Source organism: Nicotiana tabacum, chromosome 14, assembly GCF_000715075.1.
Source record: "Nicotiana tabacum cultivar K326 chromosome 14, ASM71507v2, whole genome shotgun sequence".
NCBI classification, from domain to species: Eukaryota; Viridiplantae; Streptophyta; class Magnoliopsida; order Solanales; family Solanaceae; genus Nicotiana; species Nicotiana tabacum.
In genome coordinates, this window is record NC_134093.1 from 13,511,415 (window position 1) to 13,536,793 (window position 25,379).

The 25,379-nt window shown below is 36.2% G+C and overlaps 1 protein-coding gene across 2 annotated transcripts; it reads right to left on the reverse strand.

The window, feature by feature from the left end:
* On the reverse strand, positions 1–6,328 carry LOC107763898 (uncharacterized). Of its 2 annotated transcripts, none has more exons than XM_016582431.2 (4): positions 6,041–6,328; positions 1,939–2,015; positions 834–915; positions 1–716 (listed from the first exon to the last, which is right to left on the reverse strand). In XM_016582431.2, exons 2-4 carry the CDS (start codon positions 1,939–1,941, stop codon positions 262–264), a joined length of 540 nt encoding a protein of 179 aa, XP_016437917.1. In that variant the 5' UTR covers positions 1,942–2,015; positions 6,041–6,328; the 3' UTR covers positions 1–261. The 2 variants fall into 2 exon arrangements, with proteins under 2 accessions (XP_016437917.1, XP_016437989.1); XM_016582503.2 differs by lacking the exon at positions 6,041–6,328 and adding an exon at positions 2,659–3,457.
* Positions 6,329–25,379: the final 19,051 nt, after the last annotated feature.

Genomic DNA, 25,379 nt, shown 5'->3' on the forward strand with positions numbered 1-25,379 from the left:
TTTTAGTCATCCCAACTTTAGATTTTCATATCAAAATGTTGATATGAACATAAGATGCAGTCTATACATGGAAATGTTCTAGTCAAGAGAAGTGAACAATTTGATCTCTGTGCTGCTTGTCAAAATGATCTAATACATAAGTTAGAAACCATAACTATCCAAATTGAGAACACGAAATTCACACTACTAACAACAATAAAAACAAGTGATGTTGGGTCTCAATGTACAAAATATTGTTTGTCCATTTGAGACATGATGAGATTAATCCTCGTGGAGTTCGTGAAACTGAAAACTTGTTCCCTCGGAAGCTAGCCCAAAGAAGGAACACTTACGAAATGGAACGTGGTCAAAGCTCAAATCAACAGCGTAGGAATACTTCCCATATTTCCACTTGATGCCGCCACCTCCTCTCTGACCCTGGATATCGTTAGTCTCACGTTTCTCTTCTTCACCAGAGACTCGCTCCAAAGTACCAGTACCTACATCAGATGATATTTTTGCAGTGATTCTTGTCATCATTGCACACCTGGAAACCGCTGCCTCTGACTTCCTTGCATCCTGATATGCTCGGAGGCCATTGTGCAACTTCTTGACAGTACGCCAGAGCCCCTGACGAATCCCTAACCATGCTACATCTTTTGGGATGCCCACATCTTCATACTGAAATAGTGTGACCTCACATGCAGACAGTAGTCCATCCCCTTTCTTTGATTCCACTGCAACCATAGTTACAAGTGCACACTTAAAAGTAAATCTTAAGCTATAGTGTCCTAGACAATTGGCAAAGTTGATATTTTTCGTTTTGTACATCCACTAGAAATGGCACCACTTACCAGGCTTAACAACCCAACTTGAAAAGTACAGGTCTACACGCCTAGGTTTGTCTCGCCTTTGAAAAGCTGGAGAGGGTGCACCCTGCAATAGATTTCATGTTACAGATATGATGGATGACTACATTGTTTCAGGAAAATATAAACAATGACACATGATGTGTGACTACATAGTTTCTAAAAGTTATACATAATGGCGACAGAATAAAATAAATGAACAAAACAAGGTGCAGTTTTTGGTACATAGTTTCTAAAAGTTATACATAATGACGACAGAATAAAATAAATGAACAAAACAAGGTGCAGTTTTTGGTACATAGTTTCTAAAAGTTATACATAATGATGATACAATAAAATAAGTGAACAAGACAAGATGCAGTTTTTGGTATCAAAACGAGTAGGTAGAATGATCGATCGACTTCAGGGAAATCATGCAAACAATATAAGCAGCAGCTTCATAAGTCCTAAAGTCCATGAAGGTCTGAAAATCTTAAAACACTATATGAAAGCGCAGTTCATCAGACAGTTTTGGAACAAAGACATAGTTCACATTGTATACCAAGAGACTCAGGGTGATAAGAAGAAAATTAATTAATTCTAGGATAGAGATAAGCTTTTCTTGATAGATAAAACCACTAAGCAAAACGTAGAGCAAAACCGATGAATATGATTTTCCAAATATAGATGAAAAGATTCAATTTGAAAACAATCAACACAATTTTCGTACCACAAAATTCATTATAAATTTGGTATCTCGGTCATGGAAAATTCCAGAGCTGACTTAAGTATAACTTTTAGAATTGAAATGTGGACATGTAAAGTACCAAACGTGTTGCACCTATTTTAAAGTCCACAAAGCTCGTCATGATCACCACCCTTCCAATTATGTTAAAATAAAACAGTAATTTAAACACACATATCCCAAGTTCTGGAACAGAAAAGCAAGCCTTTTCATGTCAAATTGCAACTCTCAAAAATCAAACTCAAAACAAGTGAATTTAAAAGATTGTCCCTTTTTAATTTGGTAAAAAGGTACTGAAGATATATCCAAATGGAAGCAACCCTTAAGAATATGGGTCAAGCAATTCTAGGAGCTAGGTGTCTTTACCATCTAGAAGTTGCAGAAAATGATCCAGATCTTTCTCCGATACAAAGTCCTGATCCTCTGACGTTCCAGTAATGTACCTGCAGGAACAGTCTAGCACGTGTAAGACTTTACAAAGGTTACAAGTTCATTGACAATGATAATTTATGCTGGTCTAATAGAAACACATGAGCAGAATCGGAACTTTTCATTCAACAATCATCCAGAAAAACCTTATACGAAGGGCTCCGCCAGTAAGTTATGCTGGTATAATGGAAGCACTCAAATAGGAAACTTATACCAAGGACGCTGCACGTAACTTTTTCAGTTAATCAACTAACAACTATCTCTATACAAATCTAGAGAAGAATAAAAACACTTAATTCCAGCAGAACCCTAAGTTAGAAATTAACCAGGACTGCTAGATCTAGATATTCACATTCTAGAATCCTTAAATAACTTGAAAATGACGCCGTCAGATTTTCAATAAAATCACTTGCTGCATTTAACACGAAGAGCAGCAAGGATGCCATATTTGACGGTCTACCATACTTAAATAACTTAATGCCAATAAAAGCATTTGCTGCATTTAAACACGAAAAGAAGCAAGGTGATACTTCAATTACAGAAACAAACATGCACCAAATAAATCTTTATCAGCAAAAATATATTAGGAAACTTTGTGGACAATCAATGCACTCAATTTCCTCACAATACTCACAAGCACTGGTACCAGAGATATACCAAGTAAACGAAAGCTGATAGCAGATGTCAAAACAAAAATTTCATCTGATGAAGACACTGATAATTTGGAGCGAGTCTCTGGTGAAAAAGAGAAAGGTTAGACTACCGTTATTCAGGGACAGAGGGAAGCCAGTGGAATTACTGGAAATGGGTTATGTAGTTCATATCCAGCACCTGAACGATATATAGAACAGTGAAATGAAGTGTGCATGCATCTGGAAGGAATACTGATGCAAGTGGCAGAGTTGTAACAGATGAAAAGGCAAGTGGCACTCCTCACGAGTGTTCCGTGCAAAGATCACGAGGATCGAGCTTTAAAGCATACATAAAAACGTTCTGATCTGCAGAATAAAGCCAAAATCTATTTCCTGGAAATGACCATTGCATCCAAAACATAGTCAAAAACTAAAGCCAAAGGTAAAACACCTACAGTGTTCAATTTACTAGCTAAACATTAGGAGATAATGGTACTGATTGAACTGGAAGGGTGTGAGGAGGTAGTGATCGAATGTATTTCATAATTGTAACAAATCCCGTGTCAAGTTTATACATGCAAATATTTTATCAATGTTCTAGACCTCCATTCAATCTAGATACCCTATCACCTGAGCCCGGAGAACGGCTAAAAGAAGAAATGGGATGGAGATTAAATAAACAAATAAATAAGGAGCCAAAAATGTTAACACGCACAAATGTGCAGTTAAATGCTTTTTGGGACAATAGAAACTTTCCATAAAACTAAAACTGCTTGTTTTCAAGGATGATACTGAAACTTGAGAGTAATAAACGTATATGTCAACAAAATTCTACCTGACACATGAATGGAAATTATAAAGCACATAAGCACAATATTCATTTTTTCTAGTCTCTCATATATTAATCTACTCTACCAATATCTAGAGGTGGAAAAAATAGGTAAATGGTTGATAGATCCTAAATCTATGGCTAGTAAAATGAGTACAGGTTACAAATTAGCATACTCATTTACCGATTATATACCTGTTTTGCCGCTTCTACACAAAATAAAATTCATTGGACACATATTAGCTGTAGATCCATTTAAAAACTCCGTTTTAACGTGTGAAAGTGCACAGCAAGTAACAGTTAACACCAACATAGAAATAAACATGCCAGTAGAAACCTATCTACTGATCAACAAAACAGGCAGATCATGTAACTGGTTGGCGTTTTAATGTTGATGAGAACAAATAGATAGAATTTTGTCACATTCATGCCAAGGCTCAAAGAGTCATAACAAGAGGAAAAGATTAAACTCCATAGCATTTCTAGGCAAGTTTACATGATAAGTTTCTAACACAGGCTTAACATGCAAGATTTTATAGCATGGCTTTGCATACAGATAACTTTATTCTTCAAAGGTTCATCATATCAGGTTTTATAACAGTTCAATAAGAAAAGTGTGAAATAATGTAAACACTTCTCTGAAGTAAAGCGTGCAATTTATGAAAAAATTAGAAATACCAAATATAATAATTTTAGTATTATAATAATCAAATTGCAACGAGAATTTTCCCTCTATCCCATTTTATGTAACACTAACATTATTTTGGGGGAGTAAAATAGTTTTCCTTTGACTAAGATTTTCTTAAACTATGTTGTAATATTTTGAATTAATAACTATGCTGATGTATGGTCCTTTCCACATAATTTTCAAATATGTAAATTTTATTTAAAAAAACTTGAAATATCTATGCCGAAATCCACACTGAAAATTAGGTGCTTTGACTCTCGTACTCCAAACCCCTTCACAACAAAACAGGACGAGGGCAGTACAATAATGTCGACATCAATCCAACTCCTCAAATATGGTAGTCAAAGAATTGATTGTTTCTCATTCGGATAACTTTGCACATCATTGTTTCAAGCGCTCAGTTCTTTAAAGCGGATGACTTCACCATTACGCGGTAACACCTCACCTTGTATCACTTCATTGCTTTAATCGACGAAGCGATAGCTTTTAATAACACTGGTTGAATGTGTCTTATTTTATGAGCTTATCAGTATAGGTTTTAAGTTCCAAAACTAGCAAAAATGCAGGACATCAAAAATGGTAAATTGCTTACTGCTTTTTAATCCTCATTCTTGTATATGTTGGCTTGGTTCACTCCATTTATGGAAGTAAAAAGGATCCATTGAAACTACCAGCTGTATCTACCATATCTTCACTAGTCATATGGAATTACTGTTCTAGGAACCACCTATTAACTTTTGAAAATGGAGAACATCACGACCCATAATTCTAAAGAGAAATGTTATGGAGTGGAAGATGATCCACATCCTCTCCGTGACTTTCGCCAACTTGCTTATTCAGTTAGGAGTCTTGTGATTATTTTTTCTTTGCTTTATATTCTCTTTGATGTGACTTTTCTGAGAGCCACCCATATTGACTGTATCCATGCTTCACGCATATCACCTGTGCACCTCCTACAAAAGAGAGGTTCTCCTCACATGTGGATCTCCACAACCATTTTCCCAAGAGAGCTCGATAAAAAATAGTTAGCCTTGGTATGCACAAATCTCCATTTCTGATTATCCTCATAAATAGTAAGAGTAAATAATAATTAATGAAAGGATACATCTTAGCATTCCCACACTCTCTAGACCACCGACTCAATCTAAATCCATAAGGCAATCCCTAATTGTATAAAAACTGAATTTTCATGTTTATTTTTGTTTGTGTTACACTAGAGTTGTAAATTCAATCGAAGTTTTGATTTTCGAACTAAAATGTGTTAACGTACAAGTAGAGCTCGGCTCAAATACTAAAGGAGTTCTAAGCCATGCTCACACTCGACCAGTAGAAGTTTAACAAGCCTAAAGCTCGAGCTCGTCTTTGCCTAGATATACTAAACAGGCTCATGAGATTTTCTACTTGAGTTCTCAATATATAATTAATAGAAATTTATTAAGGTTTAATATAACACATCTACATTAGAGAATCAAAATAGGTGGAGTAGTATTATATCTTCATATAAATAGAAGAATATATTTAGAGTAGAAAAAAGTACTGAATTTCTTTTTGAACTCAAAGAAAGACTTTAATTAAACTGAATTAGTAACTAACAGGCTTGCAATAAAACTCGAGCATACTCCCAAATCCCAATAGAAATTGCAGGAAAGTATCTAACGCAATTTTTATTTAAATATTTAGACAATAATATGCTTCCTCTGTTTCAAAAAGAATAAAACTATTACGAGCACGAGCATGAAAAAAAAAGCATAATTTTCCCAGGCATTCATGTATTAAGAAGAACAAAGATATCAATTTCTGCAAAATACATTTACATCTTATACTCTCTAAATTCAAATTAAACACAAACATCTATTATGATCCACAATAAGAACCAATCAAAAAACATACTTGTTCACGGCATCATTGTAAATGTGCCCTTCCAATAACGAAATCGGATTCAAACCCGCATTCCGACCCGGAAGTATCAACGGCCGCAGTTTTCTCCGATCAGAGAATACAGAAATTGCTGTAAACGCTAACCAAAACCGGCAAGCATCTAACCCGGGAAGAGCTGTCCAGATGAACCAGTTGTTCAGCTTACACCGAAGTTGAAGTCTACATTTTTTTAATGGCGAGACCAAAGAGATAACAAAACAAAGGTAAAAATAGTTTTTCTCACCAATAATTCAAAAATAGTTACCATTTACAAATTCATCAAAAAATAGCTACTATTTTACTGCAATACGGACCGGTCTAGAAAGTTCCAGCATAATATAGTGAATATTAGATGCACAGGTGTATAACTCAAAGTATATTATACTGGACCGGTATATTATACTGAAACTCTAGTATAATATGCTAGAATTATACTGAATTTTCGGTATATTATGTTGGAATATTTTTCGAATTTTGAACAGTGTTTTCATTCAGATTTATCTTTACATGAAAAAGCTAAATTTCGATTACTTTTAAAGTTGCGGCTATTTTTCAATTTTGAACAATATTTTCGTTCAGATTTATCTTGAAATGTGGCTAAATTTTGATTACTTTTAAAACTGTGACTATTTTTCAATTATCACTTATAAATCTGACTATTTTTTAATTTCTTAATGAAACAAAGTGTTGATGTGCGACAGAAATTTTGAGGTGAAAGTTAGGATCCGTTTGGCCATAGATTTTGCCTACATTTTGGCAAAATCCCAAATCCTTGAGCCAAAATATCACTATTATATTTTTTTAAAATTACCCTAAACTTTTATATTTTATAAAAGAGTCCACAATTTATTATTTTGTAACGATGTTGTTTCGTTTTCTCGGTCATCTGATAGTGTATCATGTAGTTAATTATAAAAATAATAATTTTATGCCAAATTTATTTATATTCAGGACTATGGTTTGCGATAATATAATGAATGTTATTGATAATGAGACTGTTGGGTATTTGTGATAATTTTTTAAACTTATGGGTATAAGACATGTTTCATGTTTTTCCAAAATAAATTTGAGAAATATGTTTTGAAAACTGATGTCCAAACATATTTTCATCTTCAAACCAAACTTCACCCAAATCAGATTTTTCAAAACAAATTTGGGAATTTACGTTCAAACGCTAGCTTAGTTGAAGAAGCGTGTCAAATAATAAATCGTGTTTCATCACTGCAATTTATAAGTCGAATGCTACTATTGCGATGTATAAGTCGCGCTCATTATTTAATTTTATTTGTCCCGTTTCGAGAACCTAAGTCGAATTTATATGATAAGCCAATTTGACAAATATGATCTACACCTTCAGTTTTTGCGCTTTCATATTGTCACATATAAATTTCTTTCGAAATTGTAGTGTTACATATAATATTTTTGTTCATTTATAATTTTTTCAATTGCAAATGACTTGAAAAAAAGTTTCTTCTCTGATGGTAACCTCTTATATAATTAATGATTGTTAATTTTATTTTTTGTTAAATGTAGAAATTCACTCATACATGTGTACTCAATAATGCTTTAAAAATTGAAGTTATTTTAGGCTCTTAGTAAATATGTGTTTTGCTATATTGAAGAATAACTCAATACTTTGTATAGGAGAAATTATCCCCTCTCTATCTTTTTTTTTTTTGAAGAAGAAGAATCAAAACTTTCCACTTATTGGTAGTGGAAAAATAAAGTTCTGGTAAAAAACTAACAAAAATGATGAGAAAGTGAAATAATAGATGATCCACTATTTGATAAACTAAAGCGCGACAAATGACAATCTCTAGAAATATTGATTCAATTCTGATAACTTGTTTTTGAGTTATGTTGTCATCATGAGCCTTTTCGCTACGAGTAAAATTTTGAATTTAATCATCCTGAAAAAATATTTAATTTGATTCATTTAAACATGATTAATGTTAAAGTTGAACTTACATTTTTCGTCACAAAATGCTTTGATAATCAATACAAACTAGTAATAATTTTGGATTCAATCGTCACACCCAAAACATTTAATCTATAATGCTATGAATTTGAACTTGAGATTGAAGCTTCTTAGATAAAAATATGTGAAATTCTTATTTTGGGCTTCATTCCTTTCCATTTCATTTTGAGAAATGACACCCCCACACTTTAAGATAATTCAAGATGGACTTCCTTCCTTTTTATTTTTCATATGGAATGGATTGTGTTTTGCTATGGGGTACTCGATTTAGTATCCGGTTAGCCGTAAGAATGGCTTCCCCCCACAAGTTCTGTGGCAAACCAGAACTTATCAACAATGCGTTCATCATCTCCTTTAATGAACGATTCTTTCTTTACGCAATTCCATTGGATTGGGGCTTGTAAGGGGTCGTTGTTTGATGAATAATTCCATATTCTAAACATATTTTTTTAAAATGAGATTCGTATTCACCACCCCTATTACTTCTTATCATTTTAATTTTCTTGTTAAGTTGTGTTTCAACTTCAGTTTTGTATTGCTTGAATGTATCTATTGATTCATCTTTACTATTAAGTAACTAGACATAGCAATATCGAGTACTATCATCAATAAAAGTTATGAAATACTTCTTTCCACCGCGAGATGGTATTGACTTCATGCCGCAAATATCTGTGTGACTTAAGTCTAAAGGATTTGAATTCCTTTCAACTGACTTATAAGAATGTTTAACATACTTAGACTCCAAACATATTTGACATTTTGATTTACCGCATTCAAACTTAGGCAATACTTCCAAATTAATCATTTTTCGGAAGGTTTTATAACTGTCATGTCCCAAACGTTTATGCCATAAATCATTTGACTCAAGTGAGTAAGAAGAAGCTGGAATTTTATTATTCTCAATGACCATTACATTCAGTTTGAAAATGCCCTCAGTGAGGTAATATTTTCCTACAAACATTTCATTCTTACTTATTACAACCTTATCAGATACAAAAACGCACTTAAACCTGTTCTTAACGAGAAGTACAATAGAGACTAAGTTCTTCCTAATTTCAGGAACATGAAGGACATTGTTCAGAGTCACTATCTTGCCAGAGGTCATTTTCAGAAATATCTTGCCACATCCTTCAATCTTGGCCGTTGCAGAATTTCCCATAGAAAACGTCTCTTCGGGTCCAACGGGAGTATATGTAGCAAATGCTTCTCTAACAACACATACGTGACAAGTGGCTCCAGAATCAATCTACCATTACTTAGGATTTCCCACCAGGTTGCATTCAGACAGCATAGCACATAAGTCATCAATATCCTCGTGCTTTTCAACCATGTTTGCTTGACCATTCTTCCTGTCTTTCCTTAGAGCACGACAATCTGTAGATTTGTGTCCAGCTGTTACATTTCGCGTTTTCGTACGTTAAAGTTTCGTCGTAAGTTAATCAACGTAGACTCGAGGATGAGATTATTTTTGAGGTTATAAGTATTTGTGCCATTTATAACAGGCGATAAGTAAGTGACGTGAAGGTTAAAGGGTAAACGAGTTAAAGAAAATGAGTTTCGTTGAAGGTTGTCAATTTGGAATAAAATACGGTCCGAGCTATAATACCTGGTATTTATGGACTAGTGTCATACAAGGTACCACATGACCATGATAGCAAGGTGTATAAAGTGTGTTAAAAGTGAGTAGTATTTTAAGTAATTTGAGATAATTCTTAATTATGTGGATAATTGGGTAATTATTGATTTGAGTGAGAGATTAGCTAATTAATTAAGATCTTTGGATAAGCCTAATGAACATCAACGTGGCAGCCAAGGACCTTAGATGAATGAGACTCTTAAGTTCATTTAATAAGGTGGCACCCTTAGAGGATTATATGGCTAAATCATCAAAAAAGTGGGGCCCACAACCTAAAATTTTAAGACATCTTCCTACATCTTTAAGGGGGGTGTATGTGCTAAGTAACGGATGAATTCCCAAATGAATTCTTATGAAATTTCATAACGCTACAGCAGTGTGAGATTCAATTCTAAGAGAGCACGGTACAATCTTTCTCAAGAATATCATACGGATTTTTTTTCACCCCGATCCGCCGTTACGTGTTTTTCGTAAAAGACGTGTGTTAGAGGGATTGTTAAGAGAATCGACTCAGGTATGTTAAGGCTATCTCTTCTTTCATTTTGGCATGACCCATATGCTACAACAAAATGAGCAAACGCACAACTTTCACAAATGACTATATTCTTAGAAGTACTAGTGATGCCTATGTTCTTGATTTTCCATGTGTCTTATTGTTATATCTTATGTTCATGGATCTCAGAAAAATATGTAGTTGATAAAATTTATCCGAAGGCATATGGATCTTATGACATACCGAGAAGTCTTATCAACGTATTTCTTATGCATTTCATTCATTTATACATGTACATTGACCAATGACCAGATGACGTTATATACGCGTATATTATATGTATATGGGATATGAAAAAGGTTATGGCGTTATATACGCACCACCACCTGATCAGCTGGTATATGTTGATGATTTTGCCTACAGTGGCCGAGATGATATGATGGTATGCCCACAGAGGCTTGATGATATTATGTACACATATACCTATGCATGATACGATATTTATACGTACATGCATGACATTATAAATATTTCGGGATTCACAAAGTTATTTAGACTTACAAGTGGAATTCTTTACTCCATGTTTCATCTATGTTTTTTATGGACTGATTTTCATGCCTTACATACTCGGTGCATTATTCGTACTGACGTCCCTTTTGCATGGGGACGCTGCGTTTCATGCCCGCAGGTGCAGGTAGACAAGCTGACGGTCCCCCTTTTTAGGATCCTTGATCAGCGAGAGTTGGTGTGCTCCACTTGATCTGGAGATGTTATTAGTTTTGGTATGCTATTTTTGTATGTAGATATGGGTACGACGGGGCCTAGTCCCGTCCTTCATATAGTTGTACACTTTATTAGAGGTCTGTAGACAGTTATGTATAGTTGGAAAGTATGTGGCCTTATCGGCTTCTAGTCTTGGATATGTAGTTGTCCATAGTAGCCTTGTCATCTCGCCCTACTATATTCCGCATGTATATGTATATATGTCTTTTGTACATGTCTCCTTCATGTATGTTATTCACGTAATTCAGCAGTTTATTGACAGATATTATTCATGACCTACCCTTAATTCATGTTTATATCTTAGACGCATGCTTAGAGGTGTTCAACAGGTAAGACTCGGGCACTCGTCATGGCCCATCGGTTTGGGTCGTGACAAAAGTGGTATCAGAGCAGTTCTGTCTTAGGGTTATCTACAGATCGTGTCTAGTAGAGTCTTGTCTATGAGTGTGTTGTGCACCACATTTATAAACAAGAGGCTACAGGACATATAGGACGTTATCCTCCTTTCTTATCTTAGATCGTGCGATATGAGGATTCATTTCCCTAACGATATATTATGTTTTAAGCGATGCCTAAGAAGGCTACAGCCACCCAGAAGGGCAAGTCCGTGGCTGATGAGACTACTAGTCGAGCGCCACGAGTTACCAGGGCTCGGGGAAAGTCTTATAGTGAGATTCCATCTTAGACTTCACATACACCACCCTCTCCAGAGGAGCTCCGAAGGGCACTAGCTCCAGCGCCAACCCCTGTACGTCTAGCTCCTCAGCCAGATGCACCTGGTCAGGAGATGAGAGATGTTATTCAGCTATTAACTCAATTAGTATCCGCACAGGCTCGACATCAGGAAGTAGGTATTGGTTATGCAGATAGCTCTGTCAGTGCGAGGGTTCGTAATTTCATTAATTTGGACCCTCCAGTATTCACTGGAGCAGATCCAAACGAGGACCCTCAGGTATTTATCGATAGGATGCAGAAGACTTTGAGGGTAATGAAGGCCATTGCGACTGAGTCAGTTGAGCTAGCTTCCTACAGACTTCAAGATGTTGCAGTTAATTGGTACGAGTCTTAGGAGTTGTCCAGAGGTGAGGATGCCCCTCCAGCGGCATGACATGAGTTTATAGAGGCTTTTCTTCGTCATTATCTGCCACCAGAGCTTATAAGGGCTAGAGTTGATAGGTTATTGACCCTTCAGCAGGGTAATATGAGTGTTCAGGAGTACAACCTTCAGTTTGATTCGTTGGCTAGGTATGCTCCCACTATTGTAGATAGAGTTGGCTAGGAGTACAACTCTAGCTTATAAGGGCTGGAGTTGATAGGTTATTGACCCTTCAGCAGGGTAAAATGAGTGTTCAGGAGTACAACCTTCAGTTTGATTCGTTGGCTAGGTATGCTCCCACTATTGTAGATAAGATAGAGGATCGGGTTCACCGGTTCGTGATGGGGTTGGAGTCGCACCTGCTTAATGACTGCATGTCGGTCTCACTTCAACCATGCATGGATATTTCTCATATTCAGGCATACTCTCAGGGTGTAGAGGAGTGTAAACAGAAGCAGAGGGCGGATTGTGAGCATGATAGGGGCCAGAGTAAGAGAGAGAGAGATCTTCAGGTACTTCTAGTGAGTTTCGAGGTGGTTAGAGACAACAATACCCGAGGTATCCAGCCTAGCCATCAGCGCACCCTGTCAGTTTGCCGGTTGGAGATTTGATCGTTCCACATATTCAGGGCCTAGTCAGAATTCCAAGGCCTCAAGTTCTCAGTATAGGGGTGAGTCAAGTCAGATGAGGTCGCCCTTGCCACTATGTGCTCAGTGTGATAAGCAGCATGCCGGGCAGTGCCGTATGTGGTTGGGTGTTTGTTATACTTATGGTTATCTAGGCCACATTATGAGGTATTGTCCGACGAGAGGTGATGCAAGCATAGTTCAGCCAGCAGGATCTGTAGTTGGTTCATCATCATCAGTACGCCCCCCTGGGCAAGGCTCACAAGTACCAATCAATCGTGGTAGAGGCAGAGGTAGAGCATCTAGCTCGAGCGGTCCTCAGAACCGCATTTATGCATTAGTAGGACGACAGGATCATGAGTCGTCACCTGATGTTGTTACAGGTATATTATCAGTCTCCTCATATGATGTATATGCACTGATTGACCCAGGTTCCACCTTATAATATGTTACTCTGTTGGTTGCTTGTAAGTTTGAAATAAAACCTGAGTTGGTTAACCCTTTTGAGGTGTCCACAATTGTTGGGGATCCAGTGATAGCTAGGCGGGTATATAGAGATTGCATAATAGTAGTTCATAGTCAATCTACAATAGCATACCTAATTGAGTTAGATATGGTAGAATTTGATGTTATAATGGGTATGGATTGGTTGGCTTCTTGTTATGCCAACGTTGATTGTAGATCAAATATGGTCCGATTTCAATTTCTAGGGGAGCCTGTTTTGGAATGGAAAGGTAATGCGGCATCGCCGAGAGGTAGATTTATTTCCTATCTCAAGGCAAGGAAGATGATCAGAAAGGGCTATATTTATCACTTAGTTCGGGTTCAGGATATGAAAGTAGAGTCACCAACCATTTAATCTATCCCTATGGTTAATGAGTTTCCCGATGAACTTCCAGGTCTTCCGCCAGAGCGAGAAACTGAGTTTGCTATTGACATATTACCAGATATTCATCCAATATCTATTCCTCCCTATAGAATGGTACCTGCAGAGCTGAGAGATTTGAAGGAACAACTAAGAGACTTGCTTGAAAAAGGCTTTATCAGACCTAGTACATCACCGTGGGGAGCACCTGTGTTATTTGTGAGGAATAAATATGGTTCCTTGCGGATGTGTATTGATTATAGACAGTTGAATAAAGTGGCGATCAAGAATAAGTATCCACTTCCAAGGATTGATGATTTATTTGATCAGTTGCAAGGTGTCAAGTGTTTCTCGAAGATAGGCCTGAGGTCAGGTACCATCAGGTAAGGGTTAAGGAGAAAGATATTTCGAAGATAGCATTCAGGACCATATACAGGCACTTTGAGTTTCGTGTTATGTCATTCGGTTTGACTAATGCCCCAACAGTATTCATGGACTTGATGAACTGAGTGTTCAGACCCTTTCTAGATCTATTTTTGATTGTATTCATTGATGATATATTGGTGTATTCTCATTCAGAAACTGAGCATGCAGATCATTTGCGTACTGTGCTCAAAGTTCACAAAAAGAGAAGTTGTACGCCAAACTCTCTAAATGTGAATTCTAGTTGAATTCTGTAGCTTTCCTTGGGCATATTATTTCAGGTGAAGGTATCCGGGTTGATACACAAAAGATTGAGGCAGTAAAGACTTGGCCTTGGCCCAAAGCAGATGATGTGAGGTTCGTAGCTTCCTCGGCTTGGCAGGTTATTTTAGGAGATTTATAGAGGGATTTTCTTCTCTTTCAGCACCATTGACAAAGTTGACTCATAAGGGAGCAAAGTTTCAATGGACTGATACTTGCGAACGAAGTTTCCAGGCATTAAAGGACATATTAACTTCAGCACCGGCTCTAACACTCCCAGAGGGGGCCAATGGTTATGCTATCTATTGTGATGCTTCAGGCATTGGATTGGGTGGTGTACTGATGCAGCATGGTAAAGTTGTAGCTTATGCTTCTAGAAAATTAAGAAAACACAAGAAGAATTACCCGACCCACGATTTAGAGTTAGCCGCAGTGATTCATGCACTAAAGATGTGGAGGCACTACTTGTATGGCATTCATGTTGATATCTATATAGATCATAAGAGCCTTCAGTATATCTTCAAGCAAAATGAATTGAATTTACGCCAAAGGAGATGGTTGGATCTACTGAAAGACTATGACGTTGATATTTTATACCATCCCGGGAAGGCGAATGTAGTAACTGATGCCCTCAACCGTAGATCTATGGGTAGCCTGTCATATTTACAACCAGGGAAGAGTGGAATAGCCTGTGACATTCATAAGCTAGCTAGTCTTGGAGTTCGATTACTGGATTCATGTGATACCGGTGTAACTATTCAGGACACGACAACATCCTCTTTAGTAACTGAAGTAAAGGAACGCCAGTACGAGGATCATGTGTTAGCTCATTACAGGGATACAACTCCTCAGAAGGATAAGACACCATTTAAGATTACATAAGGTGGGGTCCTTAGATATCGAGGACGATTATGTGTCCCTAATGTTGCAGGGCTGCGTCGACAGGTTGTGGGAGAAACTCACTATTCTCGTTATTCTATCCATCCAGGAGCAACAAAGATGTATCATGATATCAGGGAAATATATTTGTGGGACAGAATGAAAAAAGATATAGCGGAGTTTGTTGCTCAGTGCCCTAACTGTCAGCAGGTTAAGATTGAGCATAAAAAAACCGGGTGGATTATTACAGGCTATAGAGATTCCAACTTGGAAGTGGGAAGTAATCAATATGGATTTCATCGTAGGCTTACCTCGTACCCAGCATAAGTTCGATTCTATATGGGTGATTGTTGATAGACTTACAAAATCAGACCATTTTCTGCCCGTTAGGACTACATATTCCGCAGAGGATTATGCAAGTCTTTACATTAAGGAGATAGTACGACTTCATGGTGTCCCTATATCTATTATCTGGGATATCTAATTTCTGGAGGTCCTTCCAAAAAGGATTGGGGACTCGGGTAAGTCTGAGTACGACATTTTATCCTCAGACAGACAGACAGGCTGAGCGTACTATTTAGTCACTTGAGGATATGTTACAGGCCTGTGTGATAGACTTCAAGGGTAGCTGGGATGATCATCTGCCGCTTATTGAGTTTGCATATAATAATAGCTATCATTCCAGTATTCAGATGGCTCCATACGAAGCTCTTTACAGACGGAAGTGTAGGTCGCCTATAGGATGGTTCGATGTTGGGGAAACTAAGTTAGTAGGACCAGAGTTGGTACAATAAGCAATCGAGAAGATTAAGCTTATACATGGAAGGCTATTAACATCTCAAACCCGTAAGAAGTCTTATGCGGATAATCGACGACGAGACTTGGAGTTTCAGGTTGACGATTGGGTATTCCTAAAGGTATCACCGATGAAAGGCGTTATGAGGTTCGGTAAGAAAGAAAAACTTAGCCCTTGGTACATTGGACCATATAAGATAATACGCAAGGTAGATCAGGTAGCATATGAGTTAGACTTGCCTTCTGACTTGGAGTCTGTACATCTAGTCTTTCATGTGTCTATGATTCGTAAATGCACCGGAGATCCTTCTAGAGTCGTGTCAGTTGATGATGTTCACGTCACAAAGCAGCTATCATATGAGGAAACTCCCATTGCTATACTAGATAGACAGGTTTGGAAATTGAGGACTAAAGACGTAGTTTCGGTGAAAGTACTTTGGAGAAACAAAAATTAGGAAGAAATGACTTGGGAAGCTGAAAAGGACATGAAGTCTAGGTATCCTCACTTATTTCCTCTTCCAGAAAAGGATCCGACTGAGGCATCACAACCTTAAGGTACGAGTATGGATTCTTGTGTTAATTATTTTCATTGGTCGTGTCAGGCCATTGTCGTGATTGATGATTGTGGCAATATGTGGCATTGAATTATTGAGTTTTCTACATGAAGGGTTGATAGTAGTACTGTTACAAAGGCGACTCTACCAAAATTTATATAGATCCCGGGAAGTTAAACATTCGAGGATGAATGTTTTCTAAGGGGGGAAGGATGTTACATTTCGCGTTTTCGTACGTTACAGTTTCGTCGTAAGTTAATCGACGTAGACTCAGAGATGAGATTATTTTTGAGGTTATAAGAATTTGTGTCATTTATAACAAGCGATAAGTAAGTGCCATGAAGGTTAAAGGGTAAACGGGTCAAAGAAAATGAGTTTTGTTGAAGGTTGTCAATTTGGGATAAAATACGGTCCGAGCTATAATACCCGATATTTATAGACTAGTGCCATACATGGTACCACATGACCATGATAGCAAGGTGTATAAAGTGTGTTAAAGGTGAGTAGTATTTTAAGTAATTTGAGATAATTCTTAATTATGTAAATAATTGGGTAACTATTGATTTGAGTGGGAGATTAGCTAATTAATTAAGATCTTTGGATAATCCTAATGAACATCAATGTGGCAGCCAAGGACCTTAGATGAATATGACTGTTAAGTTCATTTAATAAGGTGGCACCCTTAGAGGATTATGTGGCTAAATCATAAAAAATGTGGGGCTCACAACCTAAAATTTTAAGACATCTTCCTACATCTTTAAGGGGGGGTGTATGCGCTAAGTAACGGATGAATTCCCAAATGAATTCTAATGAAATTTCATAACGCTACAGCAGCGTAAGATCCAATTCTAAGAGAGCACGGTACAATCTTTCTCAAGAATATCATACGGATTTTTCCCTACTCCAATCCACCGTTATGTGTTTTTCGCAAAAGACGTGAGTTAGAGAGGGATTGTTAAGAGAATCGGCTCAGGTATATTAAGGTTATCCCTTATTTCATTTTGGCATGACCCATATGATACAACAAAATGAGCAAACGCACAACTTTCACAAATGACTATATTCTTAGAAGTACTAGTGATGCCTATGTTCTTGATTTTTCACGTGTCTTATTGTTATATCTTATGTTCATGGGTCTCAGAAAAATATGTAGTTGATAAAATTTATCCGAAAGCATATGGATCTTATGACATACCGAGAAGTCTTATCAACGTATTTCTTTTGCATTACATTCATTTATACATGTACATTGACCCATGACCAGATGGTGTTATATACGCATATATTATATGTATATGGGATATGAGAAAAGGTTATGGCGTTATATATACACCACCACCTGATCAACTAGTATATGTTGATGATTTTGCCCACAGTGGCTGGGATGATATGATGGGATGCCCTCAGAGGCTTGATGATATTATGTACACCTATACCTATGCATGATACGATATTTATACGCACGTGCATGACATTATAAATGTTTCGGGATTCACAAAGTTATTTAGACTTACAAGTGAAATTCTTTACTCCATGTTTCATCTATATCTTTTATGGACTGATTTTCATGCCTTACATACTTGGTACATTATTCGTACTGACGTCCCTTTTGCATGGGGACGCTACGTTTTATGCCCGCAGGTGCAGGTAGACAGGCTGACGGTCCCCCTTTTTAGGATCCTTGATCAGCGAGAGTTGGTGTGCTCCACTTGATCCGGAGCTGTTATTAGTTTTGGTATGCTATTTTTATATGTAGATATGGGTACGACGGGGCCTAGTCCCGTCCTTCATACAGTTGTACACTCTATTAGAGGACTGCAGACAGTTATGTATAGTTGGAAAGTATGTGGCCTTATCGGCTTCCAGTCTTGGATATGTAGTTGTCCATAGTAGTCTTGCCGGCTCGCCCTACTATATTCCGCATGTATATGTATATATGTATTTTGGACATGTTTTCCTCATGTATGTTATTCACGTAATTCAGCAGTTTATTGACATATATTATTCATGACCTACCCTTAATTCATATTTATATCTTAGACGCATGCTTAGGGGTGTTTGACAGGTAAGACTCGGGCACTCGTCATGGCCCATCAGTTTGGGTCGTGACACCAACTTTCCCACAGTTGTAGCAATTTTCTTTGAACCGCTTCTTGCGTGGGTTGCTTTTTGGTCCATAAGCCTTCTTCCTCTTTCTATTATTTTGAGGAGCATCCTCAACAATGTTTTCTCCCATTATTGTTGAGTTTCCACGACCTTTCGTTTTAGCAGCTTTGTTGTCCTCTTCGATTCTCAACCGAATAATGAGATCTTCAAGCGACATCTCCTTGCATTTGTATTTCAAGTAATTTTTGAAGTCCTTCCACAAAGGAGACAACTTCTCAATCATCACTGCAACTTGGAATGCTTCATTGATGACAAAACCTTCAATGAAAATTTTGATAGTAATAATAATATAATTTCTTTCGACATAAGTATTAATTCGACTTATACCTTCAGCAAGGAGATCGTGATTAATCACTTGCAATTCCTGGACTTGGGTAATAACATGCTTGCTATCTACCATTTTGTAGTCCAAAAATTTAGCGGCAACAACTTTCTTCAACCCGATATCCTCAGTTTTGTATTTCTTTTCAAGCGTAATCCATAGTTCCTTTGACGTCTCTACATTACTATAGACGTTATATAAATCGTCCTCCAGTCCGCTAAGAATATAATTTTTGTATAAAAAATCAGAATGCTTCCACCACTCAGTCACGAGAAAGCGTTCATTGTTTGGAGTTTCATCAGGCAGAACAGGAACATCTTCCTTAATGAACTTCTGTAGACTTAAAGTCGTTAAGTAGAAGAACCTTATGCTGCCACTGCTTGAAATCAATTCCGTAAAATTTTTCGGATTTTTCTGTCGGTGCCGGTGCCAATGCCGGTGTTGTTTGGCTTGTCGATGCATTGGCAATCACTATAGGAACAATCTGATTTTCGTTCTCAGTCGTCATTTCTATAAAAGAATGACACAAACAAACGTCTAATATACAGCGAAGTTTTTATATCTTCAAACCATATAAAACTGGAGTAGAAAATCATGTAGATTTTAATCTCCAATGGAGTAGAAAATCGCTAGGATTTTAATCTCCAAATAACAGAAAGTTAACCAAAAACAGACTATACGTTAAAGTAAACAAATGGAGTAGAAAACCACGAAGGTTTTAATCTCCAAAACGTGAGTAGAAAATCACACAGGTTTTAGTCTCCAGAACAGTATGTATAACATAAATACAATATATAAAATTAAGTTCCTTAAGCTTGTTAATATATTGTAGTTGTAAAATAATTCTAGAGAAGAATAAAGTTCTGGTAAAAAACTAACAAAAATGATAAGAAAGTGAATAATAATGATCCACTATTTGATAAACTAAAGCGCAACAAATGACAATCTCTAGAAATATTGATTCAATTCTGATAACTTGTTTTTGAGTTATATTATGCATCATGAGCCTTTTCGCTATGAGTAAAATTTTGAATTTAGTCATCCTGAAAAAATATTTAATTTGATTCATTTAAACATGATTAATGTTAAACTTGAACTTATTTTTTTCGTCACAAAATGCTTTGATAATCAATACAAACTAGTAATAATTTTGGATTCAATCGTCACACGCAAAACATTTAAGCTATAATGCTATGAATTTGAACTTGAGATTGAAGCTTCTTAGATAAAAATATGTGAAGTTCTTATTCTAAATCGGGGAATCCCAGCTAGATACTTTAACCCAAAAGGAAGTTGGATAATTAACTATATCCATGTATGTCGTACTTGACCTTTATTTTAATCTCAAATTGAGTCATTATTTCTTGAATTTAGCACTTAATCCAAATTTGCTATGCACTTTATCCAGTAAAGGTGTAAATTACAAACAGTTCTTGTTAATATACTGTAGTTGTAAAATAATTCTGGAGAAGAAAACAACGTATAAATAAAAATGTAGAAGAAACAGAATTTAATCCGAGCCCACTGAATTCACAGTGTTTCTTTAAGAAACTTAATCTGCTCTTAGTACCCGAGGTTGTGGATTACTTCCTCCCAGGATAGAACGGATTACACACTGGGGTAGCGGTATTTCGAGTGTTTCAGTGAACACAATGAACGGTACCTAATCACACTTAGTGTTACTTTGTTTGTAGTTAAAACAATGCAAAAAGGAAGAGGAGAATTCAGAAATTTCGTAAGGAAAATATGAAGGAATGGTCTACTATTTATAGCCATCATGTTGGGTTTAAATAAAGAGGTGCAACTTTTCAGAGTGACTGTTTGCGTAAGAACGACTATTACGTTAATGGCTACTTACGTAAAGCAAAACGCGGAGAAAAATTAATTTACCGTTACAAAAATATCTGATTTGGATCAATCAATCAATCATCCGAATCCAAAATCGAGCGGTGACAATGATGACGTGAGGCTTGCCTTGTTCTTAACTCTTTAAGAGCTAAAAGAAGAGCAATTATATATATACCCATCAAAAGTCTTTTCCTTCTCCAATATGGGACAATGCCCCTTTGTCAAAGAGGGAAACTCAAATATTTCATTTTCCCTCCATTTCTCATTCACCCTTCTCCAATATGGGACAGTTCAACCATTCTATAATTTCATTAGTTTGTTGTTAAAGATAATAAAACAAAGTGCTGATATGCGAAGAGAAATTTTTGGTTGACAGTTGAAGTAATTGGAGTGAAGGAGTTTCCTGCCGAATAATCGTATTTGAAATGCGATTTATAAGTGGCGTTTTAAAAATCCATTTATAAGTCGCATTTAATGAGAGAGATTAATAAGCCGCATTTTAGGAATACGATTATGATTATAATTTTAAGAATGCGATTTATACATCGCATTTAATGAGAGAGATTATTAATAAGTTGCATTTTAGGAATGTGATTATAATTTTAAGAATGCGATTTATAAGTCGCATTTGACTATGCAATGCGATTTATAACATTAAAGCGATATGTCAATTTGACAAATACGATTTACACCTTCGATTTTCCCGCCTCTATATTGTCACATACAGAGTATTCCCTCCGTTTCAGTTTATATGAACCTATTTCTTTTTTTGGTCTGTTCCAACAAGAATGATCCTTTTCTAAATTTGGAAATAATTTAGCTTAAACTTTTAATTCTACCCTTAATGAGAAGCTTTTATAACCACACAAATACTCACGACCCCTTTTGACTTGTTCAAGACCACAACTTTCAAAAGTTTTCGTTTTTTTCTTAAATTTTGTACCTAGTCAAACAGGTTCACATAAATTGGAACGGAGGGAGTATTAATTTTTTCCCCAAAATTGTAGCTTTTTAGTTATAAATTCCCTTATTGTTACATATATATTATTTCAATAAAAATTACTATAGCTCTTCATTTATGATTTTTCAATAGCGAATGACGTAAAAAAGGTTTTTTCTCTATTGGTAACTGTAGACAATAAATTGCGTTGAGAAAATAAAATCAAGACCGAAAAATATTGCAACAATCGTAGTATTTGATTTCGTGTAATTTGAGTGTTATAATCTCTATGATTCCTCTAATTCTACTTTTCCAATATAAATTAATCCAATGGCCTTTTAGCTTGATCTTGAATATGTAGTTGTTGCCATGAACCTGTCACGCCCCCAAACTGGGTGGGACGTGATGGCGCTCAACCTACCTTACCCGTCAAGCAAACTTATTCTAACTAACTGAAAGTCGATGTACATAATATCCAAGAAATTCATAAATAAGTCTTAAAATAATAGTTATCTAAAAACGAAAATCTAATATTTATATTAACATGTCTGACAACTGAACCCACTTGCAAAGTCATGAGCCTCTAACTGTAAGTCTGAATACATACGTCTATGGGGAATTCCCCTAGAATAATATGAAAGTCAAACAATAATTAAAGACCTAAAAGGACACCAACACCGCTGGGAGGAAACAACGGGCTTGCCAATTGAGTCTACGAAGTATGTCTCTAGCCACGTATCTCGTTACCTACAATTTCAACACCTGCCACATGACATGGCAGGCCTAAACAGGTTAATTGCCATCAAAGGATACCCAGTAAGTCTCATAGGCTACCTTTAAAAAGGCAGAACGAGACCTTCTGAAAAAGAAATCATAATATGAAAGGAAGTGATTTCATAGAATATCATATCAACAAAATCTATAAACAGAAAATGAGTTAAAACCTGAAACTATAAGTTGATAACTCCAATTTCATATCAACATAATCTGTAAATAGGAAATGAGCTGAAAACTAAAACTATAAGCTGATAACTAAAAACATGAAAACTGAGTCTATAATTGATAACTGAAACTTAAGATGAAAACTAAGTATTTTTAATAAAATAACATTTCTGAAAAATAGTTACACATAGTGGCCCTACGTACGTGAGATCTAGCAACATGCACGAGGGAGTGTCGGCCAATCTCCCCAGCAAACAATAGCCCCTACGAGCGTGGGGTAGCTAACCTTAGCCTCTTGGTACTCACGCAAAGAGAGGTCGGCTAGCTCTCCCTTTCTGAATGTGATCACATTAATGCATGAATGAATGCTAAACTAAATGAAAATATCATAACAAGGTCAACTAATAATTGATAATATATGTAAGCATATAAGACTGTCACATTTTCATATTACCGAATAAGAATAGAGTAAACTGAATACTGGAGCACAAGGAGACCTAACTTAGGAATTTTGTCGAATATATATAGCACGTGAGTTCTATTAGAATTTCCTATTAGGAGAGAAAGCTTTAAAACTTACCTTGAATTCAAACTTAAAGATCTGATGCAAGAATTTCTATACTAAACCATCATAGTCCACCGCCAACATTTGATTGTTAACATGCCTCGACCTCGCAATTTGTTTCTACTTAATCCTTCAAGGATTGTTGGGATTTTCGTTGTTGACTTGTAAGCTATCCAAATCACTTTGTTCCCTTTGAAAAGTTATCGTGGTGGAATTTAAATGACAAGCATTAGCTATTCTTCAAATCCCAATAATTTTTCATCTCATTCCTACCAAAAGTGAAAGACAATGATGTATATGTCTTCCCCTATGCTTCATGTTTTGAGAATAACTTACAGTGAAGCTATTTTACTGCCCTTATTTAGTAATCCTTAAGTAAACCCTATTTCTTTTCGTTTCAATTTCGTGACCTGGTTGCTGCATTTTTCTTCTTTTAAAATTGACAAATAAAGAAACATAAGAATGACCCTCGTGTACAACATCGTCTTTGGGGTGGGCTTGTAATTCACGTGTAATCTCAATTGTAAGCCCACTTTGTGATGATCTTTTGCACCCTTGTTTTTCATAGAAAATAATTAATTAATTACGTAGCCAAAATACTAATTGGCAGTTCCATATTTCTGCCATTTTAAAAATATTATACTAAACCAACTTGATTTCAATTTATTCCGTAACCATATATTGACCTTAAAGTATTCTTGGACATGAAAATTTTACTTCCATTTCTAATCAATTAGTCATCGATTTGGACTTCAAAGAGTGTTAAAGTAGCCCGGTACTTTACAGAACAATGATCTTGAATTCAACTAGCATGAACTTTGATTTGAACTCGTACTCCTTGAATCTTGATGTGTTCTTCATTCTTGAGATTGAGCTTGAGCTTGATTGCTTGAACTTGAACTTGATTTGTTCTTTGTTCTTGAGCTTGAACTTGATTTGTTCTTCGTTCTTGAGCTTGAACTTGAACTTGCGGAGGAATTTGCAGCCTTTGATTCACGAGCTCTTCCTTGCTTCTTGTTATAATTTCTGGTATCTTTTCTGAGTTATGAAGACCCCTATTTATAGTTGTGGAAGAGAAGAGTTGTGATGAGAACAAACTCTTTCCGACCAATCAGATTGGGTCTCTAGGAAGATGACATCTTGGGATGGGTTAGTCCAATGCATTTGGATTTGCCTTTTCATTTGACTTGGCATGCCTTGTCATTTTGACACATGGCATGATCCCATTAGCTCTTCTATTTGACTGGACGTGCCACGTCATTTGACACGTGGCACCAAACTGGACCTCTTGAGCCTAATAAAGTGACTCATCACTCTTAGCCCAATTAAATTTGGTAGCCCAATAAATTTGAATTTATTTATTTAATCCATATATATTGGACTAATATAATTAATATAATCATATTGGCCCATAATATTTATTTGGACTAACATATATTTAAAGTATAGTCCAAAATTTTTATTGAATTTAAATTCAATAAATTTTACATGTCTACAAATGTCCCCTACTTCAAAGCTTGTCGGAGTTTTAAACCCTTTTTTTTAAGACTAGACATGAAGTATTAACGGAGCATTAAATTTGGGGTTCGAGATAAGTAGAGGTCGTGCCCACAATTTATTCCTTGAGACTTTGAATATCAATCCACATTCGTATGAGAATAATGTCAAATTACTTAGGCAAATAATTCTTGACACTTGAACCACCAGTGCCAAAGATCTTATTTTTTCCTTTATTAGCAAAATAGTACAACAATAGTGGTTAGGCTAGAAAAAGTCAAATTCACGTGTTGTATCCTTGATGCATTCACGTGACATCTACTTTGACAATTTAATTTGCTTTAGACTCCAAGATAGTTACTCCTATATTGAATTTACTTACTGTCGCTGCCTCCACTAGCCAAATCCTTGTAGGAAGCAATATGTAGCAATGTCCCACATCGAAAAGCCTTCTACATAGCCATCCTGAATCATCTATATAAGGTGGCGTATTTTTTCCTTCATTGAACACCAATTCACAATGTTTTGACGATTGCGGAGCATCACTGAAGGTAAAAAAAATTCTTTTGCATTATTTTTTTATATTTGTTTATGTCTCCCCTTTTTTGTAAGTCTAGAAGAGAAGAGTCGTTGAGTGCCAAGT